We start from the raw sequence: 14,876 nt of genomic DNA on the forward strand, positions 1-14,876 counted from the left end.
TTGTAGTAATATGCTGGGGGCTGTATCTCTCCCATCAGACTGGAAGCTCCCTGAGGGAGAGGCTGTGTTTCTCCCCTCAGACAGGGCAGTCCCTGAAGGTGGGGCTATGTCTCCTCCATCTAACTGGTACCCCCCTGAGGGCAGGGCCTGGGTGTCTCTTTCCCACATGCCCCTTCTTAGAGTCTAGGCAGACTGGACTAGGCCAAGCCTCAGGAATACCTGATGGGTCTGAGGCTCACCAAGAGCCTCCCCTGGCTCTGGGTGCTGAGGGGAATCGAGGGGGCAGCACCCCCCTTGGAAAGAAGGTGATTCTCCCCACTGGAACCTAGAAGAGGGGCTCCATAGATGTGGGGAGGGCAGCTGGGAAAGTCCTGGGTTGAGCATCAAACCCTCCACCTAGCCTTGGGCCTTAGCATGGCACTCACCTTGAGAGGGAAACAGACCAGAGAGGGGGACAAGGTGCCCACACTGGAGATGCCACACTCCCCTTCTCCATCCAAACCACCCCCACCACACGTGCACACGCGCGCGCGCGCACACACACACACACGCATGCACGTACACATACACGCACACATGCACACCACACACGCACACTTCCCTGGGAGCTTCTGGCAAACACTCCTGGTCTGACAACCTAGTTTTGCCTGATTAGGCTAGAGCACTGGGTAGAATCTATTCTGGGGTGCAGTCTTAGGAACCGTCCTGCGGAAGCAAGACAATGAGTGGGAAACACCCTTCCCTCCTGCTTCCCTTACAAATACCTAGCGTAAGTAGGTGCTCTGCACACGCGCACAGTCTCACTGACTCTCCAGGGGACCAGATTTCCTGAGCAGAGGTGTGCGTGACGCCCGTCCTCCCCCAGGGGGCGCTCCCAGTGGCCAGTTCAGTGCACCAGCCTCACCTCTACACCCCCCCCCCACACACACACCCAGTCCCAGACTGGCTCCCACCCACCCGCTGGCCAGGGAGGGGGAAGGGGGCCTGGGGGCGGGGCCAGGAAGCCTGGGCTGCTGCTGCGGCCTGTGGCCTCATTGTGTCCCCGGCTCTGTAATTCACCCCTGGCGGGGCCCAACCCCTAAACTGCTTCCTGCTCCCCACCTCCCAAGCTGCCAAGGAAGCCAGCGGCTGTGGACACCACTTGCACACTTGCTGCCGGCCAGTGGCTGGCATCCTCACGGTGGGTGCTCTGTGGACTCCCCGCCCAACCTGGGCCTAAACAGACACACACTACACAGACACGCATGCCTATGGAGGCGCCAGGAGCGCACACAGACACGCAGCCAAAACAGACACACACGCAGGGCTGCAGGAGCCACACACACACCTGTGTCGCGCACCTGGCTCACACGGACACACGCCACACTCCAGTCTCCAGGACAGACACACATCATCCTAGCACCTGCAACCTGGAGACAGGCCGGGCAGGAGGGGAGAGCTGTGGGTGCTGGGAGCCCTGGAAGCCAATCTTTCAAGAGGAGAGGTTTCAGGCTGGACAGAGAAGGAGAGGCTCCAGTTATGGGGTGGGGTCGGAGTCTCAGGTGTGAGGAATGGGAGTCAGGGGAGAGACAGGGCAGAAATGGTACCTGCCGTAGGGGCTGCAGGGCAGGGGACAGGAATAGAACATCCCCCTTCCTCAGGGGACCCCCAGGGGCTGATTTCTGGAATCTGCTGCAAAGTCCTGGTCCCTCGCTGCCCAGGGCCTCTCCGTGCTCCCACTTCCATACCAACCCCGGGGGCAGCCTCCACCGCCCTGAAGCCCTAGGTCTCCATCATCACCCACTTTCTCCTTGTCTCTAATTCCAGGCTCTCCTGCTGCTGGTTGAGACAGGGGTCCCCCTGCAGGACCCTCAGTGGATGTGGAGGCAGGGTGCAAAACCATGTGTTTATTTTTATTAGAAATGTTCTTGGTATAAAAACAATCATGCGCTACACATTGTCATCAATAACCATCACCAAACACCCAGGCACTGAACTCCGTGTCATCGGCAGGAGGGGCAGGCGGGGGCAGGCGGGCAGGACACGCGGCAGATGGGCAGGGGGCGGGCAGGCGGGCTGCGGGCCACAGGGACACACACAGAGGCCACCAGGAGGACGCAGCACTTTGCAACACACTCAAGATTTGTTTTTGTTTTGGCTTTTTTTGTGTTTTGATTTTTTTTTTTTCCTTTTTCTCTCTTTTGCGACACGTAAGATTTGGTGAATTGGGCGACAGTGGCAGGGAGAAAGCAAAGGCTGGGTGTAATGAAGGCGAGGAGGGGGCTGAGGACAGGAAAGAAAACTGCACAGGAGACCCAGGTGGAGCACAAGAGAAAAAAACTGGAGCGACCTGGAGATGGAGGATGTACCAGGGAGAGGGGGCAGAGGCAGAAAGAAGATGGGGAAAAGCAGAGCACTCAGACAGGTGAAGACGCAGAAAAGGCAGTGATAAAATAAAGACATGGATGGAAAGAGACTGGGACAGTCACCAAGGGGACAGCAGAGACGAAGGGAGAGAGAAAACCAGCTCTGGGGCCCACACAGCCTGAGCCCCTGTCATTTGGGGCTGGGAGGGGCCGTGGTCCAAGATGCAGGCCCTTGGGGTGGCCTGCAGCTGGCCTGGCCCCTTGTTCTCCTCCTGTCACCTGCCCGGCTTGCCCAGGCTGCCCAGCAATGACCGCCGGGGGCTCTGCTGTCCTCAGCACCAAGCCACGTCCGTGGGCGCCCACGGGCAGGCAGGACATCAGCTGGGCCCCTGGGAGTGGCCCTGGCCCGATGCGTCAGCCACAAGGGTCTCGGGTCCTCCTCCTCTTGTTCGGCTCTGGTGGCCTAGCTAGATTGCATGGTTGGTGTAGGTGACGTAGGTCTGTTTGGTGGCCAGTGCTGGAAGGAGAGAGACCAGGGGTACCCAGGCATCAGGGGCTGGCTTCTTCAACACCCCCCTTCCGCACAGGCACTGCCGTGCCCACAGCATCAAGTCCAGACCCCTGAACCAAGCAGTTCACATCCCGCAAACTGCATGGTGGCCTCACCCCACCCATCCCCTTGCTTCCCCACCTTCCCTTCCCCTACCCTGCATCTCCTCACCCACCAACTAGCACCGCATCCCCCACCCCCGGCACCAAGTTGCCCCACTCCCTGGACTCACCCAGTGTCTGAACATCCTTCCCACCTCCACACCTTTGCTGGGGCTAGGCTGCTTCCCTGGAGTGCCCTGCCCTCTTCACTCTGTCACTTTAATTAGGACCCCTCCTTTAAGGGGCACTCCCTCCCAACCCCACCGCTCGGGGAGGGTCCCCCAAAACCCCGCCCCCGACGAAGCCCCCACCACCTCCTAACTCCACCACACTTGAGGAGAATCATTTTTATTTGTGATATAATTATATATAGCCTTAAAGTATTATCAACAGAAGTGTTTCAGGTCCACAGCACACATCCGGAAGAGCACATGCAAAGAACAGACATTAAACATAGCCTGGCAGCCTAGGGGATGGGAGTGGCGGGTTGGGACGGAGGGAATAAATGATGGAACCAGCGGCAGGGCCTTGCGAGGCTGGACACTGACTAGCTGACCAGTTGGCCCTTCTGAGTAACTCGGCCCCTGTCCCTCACCCAAGGAAGGTGGAAGGAGGTCCCGTCAGGCCTCAGTGTGGCTCCCCTTCCCATTTCTGGGTGTCCGTGTCTCACCTCAGCCTTGAGTCTCCCCTATCTGCACCCATCACTCCGGCCGTCGCTCAGCCACCACCGGGACCAGGGCTGCATGTGCGGGTACCCCCCATTTCCCGGTCTCAGCCCCCTGGGGCCCTCCCCCCCCACACACACAGCTGGGTGACAAGCTCTTCCGGGCAGCCGGAGCCTCCCCCCCCTCTGCCAGGCTGGGGTTTAGGCCTCACGGCAGCCTAGTGACAAGGCCAGATAAGGGCCACCCTCCTGTGACAAATGAGGCCCTGTCTGGATCCAGGGTCTCCCTCCACAGCCTGGGACTGCTCAGTGGAGAGTAATGAAGGTCCGAATTGCTGCCTGGGGTGGGAGCTGAGTGCTGGTGCGCAGAGGTGGCTGGGTGGGACACGGTCATGGTGCCCTTGGGCGCACAGCTGCCCTGACACTCCATCAAGGGCCTGTCCCCCAGAAAAGGGGTGCCTCTGCCAGGCTCGGCCAGGGTGGCTGGCCCAGAGTGAAGGACATGGAGGGGGAGCAGTGTGGCGGGCTGCACACTGGACCCTCCGATCCTCTTTACCCTGTGCCCATGACTGCCGAGTTAAGACCACATTTCCCACACTCTCTGCTCAATGACATTCCTGCTAATGACATGTGAGTGGAAGGGCTGTGTGCCGCTTGCATGTCATTTGATTAAAACTGCTGCTCCCATACTTCCCCTCTTCTGCCTTCCGTGGACAGAACAGACACTGAGAGCGACCAGCCTCAGCACAACCCTCTGGGAGCTGATGGGGCAAGAGGGAAGAAACCCGTGTCCCCAATCCTGCCCACCCACCACATCAGTGTAGCTGGAAGCCCACCGACATAGGCAGGATTGCTAGGTCCCCCTCCCAGAGGGTCATCAAGTGTGGCCAGAAGCAAACTTGTGGGGGGTGGGGTGAGCAGAGGGGTTCCCCGTAGGACCAGCGGGGCGGCATGAGGGGTGGAGTGCAGGGGAGCTAAAGGAAGAACTTTCTCCTGAGTGCAGGGGGTGGCCTTATGTGGTAATTCAGCTTCCTGTCAGCGGAAATACTCAAGCAGAACATGAACAGTCACTTGGCTGGGCCATAGCCTGGAAGTGGCAAGTCTTAGGTGGCACCTGGACAGGTACAATGGGAGGAAACGGGGCCCTGACTTCAGGAGGAGGCTTATGGCGTGCCAAGGCTTGCCAGCTTCGTTTCTAAAATGACCCATGTGCCTCCAGCGTGCTGACTGACCACGAGGGAAGAAGGGCCATGGACAGGGCTATTTTGAGGGGGCAGCACCCCAGAGGGGCCTGGGCTGGGCACACTTGGGCAAAGGAGCTGGGCCACGAAGGCAGAGGTGCTGAAAGGGAGGTGGGAGGGTATGCAGATGAGCGCTCTGGGGACAGGAGCCTCTTAACTCCCTCCCTCTGTGACCTCTGGCAGCTCCTCGCTGCCCTGCTAGGCCTCCGTTTCCCCACCTGGGGCATGAGAGCGGTGGCCCTTTGGCCCAGACTTCTTTCCCTGAGGGGCTCCCCCAGCCCCACGTCTCTACCCCGCTCTCTCCCACACGGTCAGAAAAAGAGGCGGCAGCCGGCTCTGTGAATCACGAGCTGCAGGCCAGGCCGGTGAGAATCAGTTCCCCAGGGCTCCATCACCCCCTGGGTGAACTGATAAAATTGAGTTTCCAAACCTATAAACTCATCAGCAGCTGTGGCTCAGAGGTGAAGGAAAACTGCAGCAGGAACAGCCAAACCTTCACCAGCTGTAGAGAAACGGGCACCTGGGCCAGGGGCACCAAGGCGGCGGGAGGAGGGAAAGTGGCGGGGAGGTGAGGGACAGTTGGGCCCTGCCGTCCCTCTAAGACCAGAGCTGTCTCCAATAGAAAATCCAATCCTTGGGTTCCAGAACCTGGAAGCGCATTCGGCCCTCAGCTACAAGCCAGGGGCCCCAGAGTCCTTCAGCGGAGCTTCGGTCTCACCATCTGGAAAATGGGAGCAGTGAGTCTGCCCGGGCCCCCGGGAGCTAATGGTGAAGCTCAAAAGGAAACACTGTGGCCAGGAGTCAGGAGACTTCAGGTCCAGTCCTACCCTCCCCAGTACAGGGGATCTTAGCACCTGCCAAGAAGCCCTTCTGACAAATTGAACCTCTCAGAGCCTCGATTCCCTCATCTGTAAAATGGGTGGCTCTCAGCCACAGGGTGGAGGGAAATACTCTTTAAGCCCTGCGAAGAGGTGGGCAAAGGGGCAGGGCTGAAATACTATAGCAATTAGGACAGGGTGGGGAGAGTGACGCTCCAGGGGCATCCTCAGCCCGAAGGGAGGGACGGAGGGTATGAGCCAAGGGCCCCGAACCCGTCCCTTGCCGGTGATAGGCCCTTGCTGGTTTTTAGTCCCTGCTGCCTCAGATAACAATTAGCTGGGCGGTGGCAAGCACGAGCTGACAGCCCCCATTTGCTGCCCTGGGTCTCTGTGCCCAGTCTGCCCACAATCGGGCCCCTGAATTATTTATTCTGTTGTTTGTGTAAAGATATGTGACCTGCCAGTGACAGAGTGAAAAATGTCCTGCTCCACAGGAGTGACAGCTCCCCACTCTTCCTGCTCACACCCCCTCAGTCTGGCATCCCCAGAATTAATCACCTGGTTCCCACCCGGCACCTCCACATCTCCTGCTGTCACCGAGCTAAGGGACAGTGGGGGTGTGGGGCCCTGGTTTCTGGCTCCCACAGCAGGGTAGGGGGGCAAACAGCTCTCATCCTTCCCTTGCAGGAAGCGGGGCTGGGAACACTGTGTCTCCCTTCCCCGGGCCTCCGTTCAGCTCCTTGTCTGGTGGAGGGGTGGGGTGGGAAGGGGTGGTAATTCTACCCTGTCCCCATGGGACCAACCTCAACAGAGGCAGAAGAAGCCATGTCAGAGAGGAGCCATCAGAGGTGTTCGGAAAGGCCCTGCCCTCTGGTTCCCTCTGGCCAGTGACAGCACCATGATGGTGGCTAATGCCCCACTTGGATGAGCCCTGGAGCAGAGCTCACTGGACACACCTGCTCCTGCACCAGCAGAGTAAGGCACAGAGGGTGAAACCCGGGACGGGTAAATCTCCATGGGAAGGAGGAAAACGGAAGGCAGGAGTGTGGGGGGGAGCAGCGAGGGGCCCCTGCTCAGGACAGAAGGGTCTGGTGAGGGGCTGCATTTGGGGTTTCTGCCGATCTAGACACAAAAGGCCAGAGGTGGGGAGTCCTGGGAGGACAATGCCCCTTCCCATCTCAGAGTGGAGGGCCCAGGTGGGGGGCCTGAAGGGAGTCCCAGGGCTGTAGGTCCAGGGAAGCTCTGGGAGGAGGAGCAGGATTGGAACCAGAGGTCATCTGGCAGAAGATGGGGGGAGGGGGGCAACACCTTATCTTCAGCACATCAAAGAAGGGGGCATGTCAGAAACCACCTGCACTGCTCTACACAGAGATGGGGAGGCCATGTGAAGTCGAGGTCAAGGGAAAGACACTGTGTGGGTCCAGCCAGCCACCACCTTGCTGTGTGACCTCAGGAGAGTCACTCATCCTCTCTGGGCCTCAGCGGGAATCAAACCTCTAGCCCTACCCCGGCCTCACAGGACTGCTGTGAAGATCACTCAACAAGGGAGAGGGCTTTGGGAGTGAAAAATCCTGTCTGGATGTAGGAAGGGACTTCCCTTCTTTCCACAGATGGCAGTCTCTCAACACATGGGAGCCATGCTGAGAAAGGAAGGGAAGATGCTTCCCCAGGGCCATGAGGTGGGGAGCCTGTGAGAGGTGCTACCCCAGCCGAAACACACCAGGGAGACTTGGTCTCCTGTTCTCCTGACCTCCTGGTGGGTGACAGAGGGCCTCCTCTCTGGAACCTGTGCTCCAGTCCCTCCTGTAGTCTAGCCCATATCCCTCCCGCTGCCATCAACAATGTCCATTTCTGGCCTTTCTCCCAGGACAAGAGGGAAGAAGCTGAGTGCTAACTCCCAGGTCCCATGGGGACTGACAGTCTCCCCGGGGGTGGGGGCTGGGGGAGGCTCTTCTCCTTCCCCACCAATGGGAGCCCCCAGGACTTTCAGAGAGCGGGGGAGGCAGGAGAAGCTGCCAGTTAAACTATTTGGACACTTGCACGATGTCCAAGGAGGGAGCCAAGGTCTCAGAGGGGTGGGGGTGACCACAGCCACCCCTCCATCTCTCCCCCCCGCCGGAGCAGCTGGGAGGCCCCCGGAGGCCCACCCCACAGGCAGGAGACCCCACGGCTCAGCCCAGAGAGGCCTCCGTCTCTCCGAGGAAGCAGTAGGGATACCACCGTGGAGGTCAAGTCCAGCCCAGCCACCTGCTGGCTGTGTGACCCGGGTGAGTCCCCAACCTTGCTAAGCCTCCCTTTCCTCATCTGTATTACACAGATGATAAAAACCTGCCTTTCAAGGTCACGTGGCAATGTGGCACACGATCAGGGCTCAAGAAATGGTCACCACTACAACTGGTGCCCCGGAGGCCCCACCTGTCCCTCGCTTGCCCGGCCCGTCTCTCCTCTCCATCTCTTCTCCTCAGAGGGCTGGCTGCAGGGGGACCAGAGGAGCTGGCAAAGATGGAGGCCTCGCTCGCTCCCATGCACATTCCTGCCCAGGTGCGGACCTTGGGCCTGCCCCTCAGATGCCGAGGTCCCTCGAAGAGCATGACCCTCTACTGCGGAGGTCTCCTTGGACAATCCCTTGGGAACACCCAGCTACCTGAGAACTGAGGCCTCTGGAGGCCCTCCTCAGTCCAACCCACTTCCTCCCTTACCCATCCTGGGGACCCATCTCCTGAGTCCCCATCTCTCAGGGCCCTGGTAGGCGGTGGCCAGGCTGGCCGCAGAGCCTCTGTGCCCAAGTTACTAAAGAGCCAGAAGGCAGGGGCCCTCCGACAACCCCTTTTCCCAGAGGGACTGAAAGGGCACAGGCCCAGATGTGCGCGCCAGGGCAGAGAAATCCCAGAGTCCCCCGTCACCCTACATGATCCAGGTGCCCCCATGGCCTCACCCTTGGTGGTCAGAGATCCCTGGAAGGGTGCAGCTAAGGCTAGTGGGGTGGGACCTTGAGGTTCTCTCCTGGTTACCAGGATGGGGCGGGGCAGAGGGACACTAACCTGGCGTCTCAAAGTTCTCCCGGAACTCCCACTCACCCGCGGCCTCGGGGTTCTCCCAGGACCCCCAGAGGACGGGCTCAGGGAGGGGCGTGGCCAGGGTCCCGGGTGGGGGGCCTGACCTTCTCCAAGAAGGAGGAGGGCCTGGGCGAGGCCCAGGGGAAAGGGGCGGGGCCGAGCACTCACCTGGGGTCTCGAGGTTCTCACAGAGCTCAGACTTGGCCTCACCATTGGGCCGGAAGCTGCCCTTCTGCGTGAACTTGTTGGACATGGTGGCGGCGGTGACGACGGCTTTGAGGCTGCGCTTGCGCTTGGGCACATTCTGCTCCGGGTGGAAGAGGATGATGTAGACCTTGGGCATGTAGAGCATCCCCAGGGACACCGAGGCGCTCAGACTCACCGAGACCGTCAGCGTCGTCGTCTGGATGTACAGCTGGAGGTAGGCCAGGGGCGCCGTCAGAGAGGGCTCTGCCCCGGCCTCACGGTCCCGACCCCAGAGACAGACACAGGGGGACAGACGCCGGGAGCCCTGCCCCGTGTCCCACTGACTTCGGGCTGAAGGGAGTCGTGGTGTCCAGTTGGGACTTTAGACCCGACTCTCTGGATTCAAATCCTGACTCCACCACTTCCAGCTGTAGGACTCTGGACAAGCCCCACCCTGTGCCTCGGTTTCCCCACGTGGGCATGCTATTATAGTACCTACCTCATAGGGCCGCTGTGAGCATGAAGTGCCTTGGTAAATGGTGATCGTATGTACAATGTCCGGCCCATGGTACGTGCACGGAAGTGTTCCCCACTGCTACATGCTATGTGGGGGGAGCACCCCTAAGGAAGGGACCTCAGGGGACCACAGCTGACCCTCCCAGGAGCAGCCCCCTGCACAGGGCTGGGAGTCAGATGAACGTCTGTTGGTGCCTTGGGGTAACTCGCAGTGGCCGTGCCGCAGCCCCTTGACCAGGCCCCCATCCAGTGACCGCGCCCCCCCACTGCCACCCTGTGCAGAGCAGGCCACTGGCACGGGAGCCGCCGTGCCCAGCAAGATACAGCGATGGCAGCACAGTCAAAGCTCATTTCACGCTCGCTCGCCAGCACTAACGGTGACAGATGTTGAGCAAAATGAAAGTCCGTTAATCTGGGTGTCGGATAATCCATTCTTCAACAGTGGGGCCTTCCAGGCAGGGCCTGACAGTTCCCACTGCCCCCTGGGGTCCCCTCCCCACCTCCTCCGTCCTTCCCAGCTCTCCAGGCCTCCGCTGTCCCTCCAGCCCCCCTCAGCCTGCGTGGGGCCAGAGGAGGCCCAGGCTGTAGTCCCCAGGTCTGGGCATGGGGAAGGCAGGAAATGCTCTGCCCCCCAAATCTGACGTTTCTAGGCCTGGGCCCCCTCCCCTGGGGCCTGGCTGATGTGTCACCTCCCCCAGGAAGCTCTCCCTGACCCCCAGCTCTATCCGACCCCCTCTGACACCCATTCTCATAATCTACCCCATCTCCTGCCCTTCTCCGGAAACGCTTCATGACCTGGATCTGAAGGCTATCGTTCCAGCTACCCTTGAGAGAGAGGCTGGAGAAGCCCTAGGGTCTGAAAGGAAAGAGCGATGTGACCCTGAGCAAGTCTCAAGCCCTCTCTGACCCTCAGTTTTCTCATCAGTGCAATGGGATGATAGCTGCTACCTCTCCCAACCCACGAGGTCAGCCAAACCCAGACTGTGAAGCTCTGTGAGCTTGCACAGTACTATGGGGAAGGGGCCTGGGAGCGTGGAGAGGCAGTTTCATTTGTCACTGTTCAGAAAATGTCACAGGCCCAGGGAAATGAGAGCCTGGCCCCCAGGGAGCACACAGCCCTCTGGACACAGTCATCCCCTGTCCTCACACACAAGCCACACTCTCTTGTGTAACAGTGCTGCTTCCCAGCATGACTGGCCAGTGGGAGGGTGCTGGCTACCTCTCCCACCCCCTGAGATGGGGCTAATGGTGGTGGGGGGTGGGGGGGCCAGGCTCCACACCGTTGGGGAAAATAATGCAGTTTTGGGCTAATCAAGATGAGGCTTGTTTTCTGGATCTTCACCATTGGACTGGGAGCTCCCTGGGTGAGAGTACGTCTCGTTCATTAGATTGGGGGCTTCCTGAGGGCAAGGGCCGTCTCCCCTCTCACAATGGGGGTTCTTGGGTATCAGCGTCACGTTTCTAAGTCAGACATCCATCTTAGGCCCTCTGCCCCCACCTTGTTGATTGGGGGTGGGGCCCATATAGAGTAGGTGGAACCAGGGATAGAGGCCCCCTCTCTGGACAGAGTGAGCCCTGCGGTGGACACAGCTCTGTGTTGGGGGCCAGATGCCACTCTGCCTGGGCCCTCTGTGGGATGCTAGGCCCCTCCACTAACACAGGCAGAGGCAGAGCCCTAGGCACACACGCTTGCTTTCATGCCCTGCTGCCACCATCTTGAATCCTGAATCATTTTTGAACAAGGGCCTTCACTTTCTTTTTGCACAAGGCCCTGAAAACCATGGAGCCAGCTGTGAGCACGGAAAAGAGTACAATCCTTGGTGTTCTATTTTGCTTTTCAGCCTAGGAGCCTTTTCACAAACAAAATACAAGATGGGGTGTAAACCGATCAAACCTAAGCAGAGCTGCCCCCACCCACTGGGGCCCTGCCCTTCCAGACCCACTTGTGCTTGCACACCCCCAATCCCTCTCCTTGCTCTGGGGTCTGGAATTCCCACCCTCCCACCCGCTCAGGCATTGTCCCGGAGCCCCCTGTGTGAAGGCACACGCTGTCACCAGGAGGTGGTAGCATGCTGATTCTATCAAAGAAGCAGCGGTCCTCTAGAACCTGTAGAACCCAGCAGGCACCCCCTCCTCCGCAGGGATGGGGCCCAGACACAGATGCAGGTCTCAAAGACGGGGCGGGGGTGGGGGTGAGAGGTGACCTCAAGGATCTGATTTCGTCTTGTTTTCCAGCCAACCCATCTTCCAGACGGAGGTGCCTGAACTCCTGCTCCCCTTTCTTGTCAGGCCCTGGCTACACTCTGTCCTCTGCAAGAAATCCTGCCTTAGCCTCACAAGTGACTGCTCCCCAGAGTGAAGACGTTGTCAGAGCTGCTGATGGGTGTGGGTGGGGCAAAGGGCGCAGAAAGCAGCCACTGTGGAGGGAGATGAGGAGTTTCCTGTTTCCGTGCGAGGTCTGGTGGGCAGAGGGTCCAAGGGACCCCGTGGCTACTGAGAAGCTCGGAATCTGTACAAATCAGATAAATGAACGTACCCACCACCTGGCCAGCCTCTGTGGCTAGGTCCTGCCCAAGTGCAGCTGAGCGGGAACCCCACGCGGCAGAGAAAGCACGCTCCAGATGGCTCAGAGTAATGCCACACGGCGGCCGTGATAACCCCTGGAAATCCAGGCTAGCGTGGGGAAACCCATCCGCCTGCTCACCCGGGCAGCACAGACAGCTTCACTCCGCACCGCCACCTGCACGCTGGGGGGAACTGGGTGCCGCCAAGCCCCTGCAAGCGCGTGTGCACACACACCTGGACACACCCACATGCCCACAGACATGCACGCCCATAGACACATGCATCTCTGCATTCACACACACACGCCTGAACTCACAGCTGTATGCTCATACTCGACTCAGACTCACACCTGGGGGCACACGTGCACACACACACACTCATGCACCTGGGTACACTCACATGCACACACACAGAGGCATCCACCCACATCTGCACACATACCTGAATACGCACATACAACCGCACATGCACACATCTGCACATACACACAACTCCTCTGCACACCCACACATACCAGCAGCCATGAAGCTCTCAGCGTACACAGCTGCCCATCCCCACCCAGAGTGCACACACGCACCCACCTGCACACAGATCCACACACCACCCAGCCACTGACCACACCAACTCCCCACCACAGCCCCACCCCACTCTCTCCAGGCGTGTTCCTAGTGCTGGCAGGACCGGGCACAGATTCAGCCCCTGGGCTGCCTGAGCCTCTAGGAAGTCAGGTAGTCTGACCCAGCAGGGACTTCAGAGCTCATCCCCCGCCCCCTCCTCGCGCAGAAGCCCAGAGGGGAGGGGCATGTCCCATGTCCCGCCCCCACCCCCCCCCACCACCCTCCCACCGCCCTGCCATCAGGGGCAGAGCAGGGTCTCAGTACCACCTGTGGCTGGGAGGCTAGCCTGCTGTGTAACCCCAGGCAAGTAAGTCTCTGCCCCTCTCTGGGCTTCAGGAGAGATCATTTCAGAGGCTCCTTTTCATCATCCATACTGAGGGGAGCCTCCTAAAAAGGGAGAAATCGAGGCAGGCAGGATGGCCTGGAGAGATGTGGGGGGCTGAGCGGGAGGGTGGGGCCTCAGCAGCCGGAGGCAGGGGAGGGTCCCACCCCCTGGGAGGGCAGGGTCCCCCCTGAGGAAACGATGGGAAGGCAGAGTGAGGGGCTCAGCTGCCATGTTGTCTGCCTTCAAGCCATGCACCTTTACTCCCTGAGGAGGCAGGGGAAGGAGCCTGCTGGTGCTGCTGAAGGAAGTTTCTCAAGCTGCCAGCTTCCTGGAGTGGGGGGTGGCTTCCCCTGCTGGCTCTGTGGGCCCCCTGGGCACTGCGGGGCATGGAGTTTCTGCCTGCGCCTGTCCTCAGCAGGGAGGGCCGGGGGCGGCAGGAGACCTGGCTCACAGTGAGAGCTGGGCCTGGTAGCTGCTTTGGCTCAGGTGTGCGGGGTGACCTGGAGCCAAACCTGGTCTCTGATCTCAGGGCACTCACTGCCAACCCCAAGGTTTGCTTCTCAGAGCCCCTCAGCCCACAGGCCACCTTTGGAAGGCAGGCCACAGGCCTCCCTGGGCCAGGCCAAGGGTTTCAGGATGGAGGGCACAGCTCCTGCCCTCGAGGAGCTGTTGGAGCAGAGGTGGCACCTACCAAGGAGGCCCCAGGGCAGGAAGGTGTCCCAGGGCTGCAGGGGGGCAGTGTGGACCGGGCTTGGGATGGGGGGCTCCTGAGTTAGGCACAGCAGGGTCAAGTTCAGCCATGCCACCTACTGGCTCTGTGATCTCAAACAAGTCACTTGGCCTCTCTGTGTCTCTGTGTCCTCATCTGTAAATGGGGATGGTGCTATCCACCCTACCCTGCTACTGTGGAGCCTGCTGGCCAGTAGGTAGAGTGTCAGGCACATGACAAGCACCCCCTCCATCATGGCTTTGGCAGCAGCCTCACTGAAAGCCAGGCATCCCTAGTAACTCACGCCTGGGCAGGCTCTGGCTTCAAATGCCAGCCATGGGCTGACGACTTCCCCAGCTCCAGTTCCAGCCCGGCCCTCGGCCCTGAACCCCAGCCCTGTATAATCAGCTGTCGGCTCAACAGCAGCACGCGGACCTCTAATGGGCAGCCCGAACTCAGCACGTCCAAATGACTGCTCCATCTCGGCCCCCAAACTGGCTCCTCTGTGGTCTTCCCCACCTTCGGGTGCAGACATTCCTTCCTTCCGATCCTCACACCAAAAACCAGAGTCATCCTTGACTCTCCTCTGCACTTCTTGCCCCACACGCAATCCATCCCAAATCCGGCCAGCGCCCCCTGCAGACACATTGAGGAGCCCCCACTTCCCATCACCCCTGGCCCCAGCAGCCCCTTGTTGGGCTCACTGCAGTCACCTCCACATTGGCCATCCCGCTCCTGGCTTGCCTTCCTCAGGGCTCCACCCAGCAGCCAGAGGGCTCCATCTAAACCTGCACTACATCATGTCCCTCGCTGCTCAGAACCCCGCAGTGGCTCCCTTCTCGCTGACAGTAGAACCAGCATCCTTCCCACAGCCTCTGGGTCCTCCACCATCTGCCTTGCCATCTTTCTGACCCCTGTCGCCATCACCCTCCTCTGCGTTCCTCAGCCCCAGCTGCCCCGCAGTGGGTAAACAGCTTCCACACCCATCAGGCCATGTGATTGTTATAACACCTTAAGGACTGCAAGGGAAGGATCATGGTCCCAATATGCTGATGAAGAAACTGAGGCAGAGAAGCCAGCTGGTTTGCCCAGGATCCCAGATATGGAGCTCGGACGAGGAGCTGGGGTCCTTGGTCCCCACAACCCCCCTCCCCAGTCTCTAGCCTCTGGCTTCAGTGACCCT

At 59.9% G+C, this 14,876-nt stretch overlaps 1 protein-coding gene across 3 annotated transcripts in view; it reads right to left on the minus strand.

Moving 5' to 3' along the window:
* Window positions 1-1,912: 1,912 nt before the first annotated feature.
* Window positions 1,913-14,876, minus strand: part of GRM4 (glutamate metabotropic receptor 4) — a 117,966-nt gene continuing 105,002 nt past the window's right edge. Inside the window, exons 10-12 of one of the 3 annotated variants that reach the window (XM_081828017.1) lie at window positions 9,158-9,190; window positions 8,944-9,079; window positions 1,913-2,862 (exon numbers count right to left, since the gene is read on the minus strand). In XM_081828017.1, the coding sequence (XP_081684143.1) occupies window positions 2,813-2,862; window positions 8,944-9,079; window positions 9,158-9,190 (219 nt within the window). In that variant the 3' untranslated portion in view covers window positions 1,913-2,812. Of the gene's footprint in view, window positions 2,863-3,337; window positions 5,623-8,943; window positions 9,191-14,876 lie in introns of those variants that run through there. The other 2 variants (XM_081828015.1, XM_081828016.1) reach the window with 2 other exon arrangements.

This window comes from Leptonychotes weddellii, chromosome 8, assembly GCF_054177405.1.
Source record: "Leptonychotes weddellii isolate Sample4059 chromosome 8, ASM5417740v2, whole genome shotgun sequence".
NCBI lineage: Eukaryota > Metazoa > Chordata > Mammalia > Carnivora > Phocidae > Leptonychotes > Leptonychotes weddellii.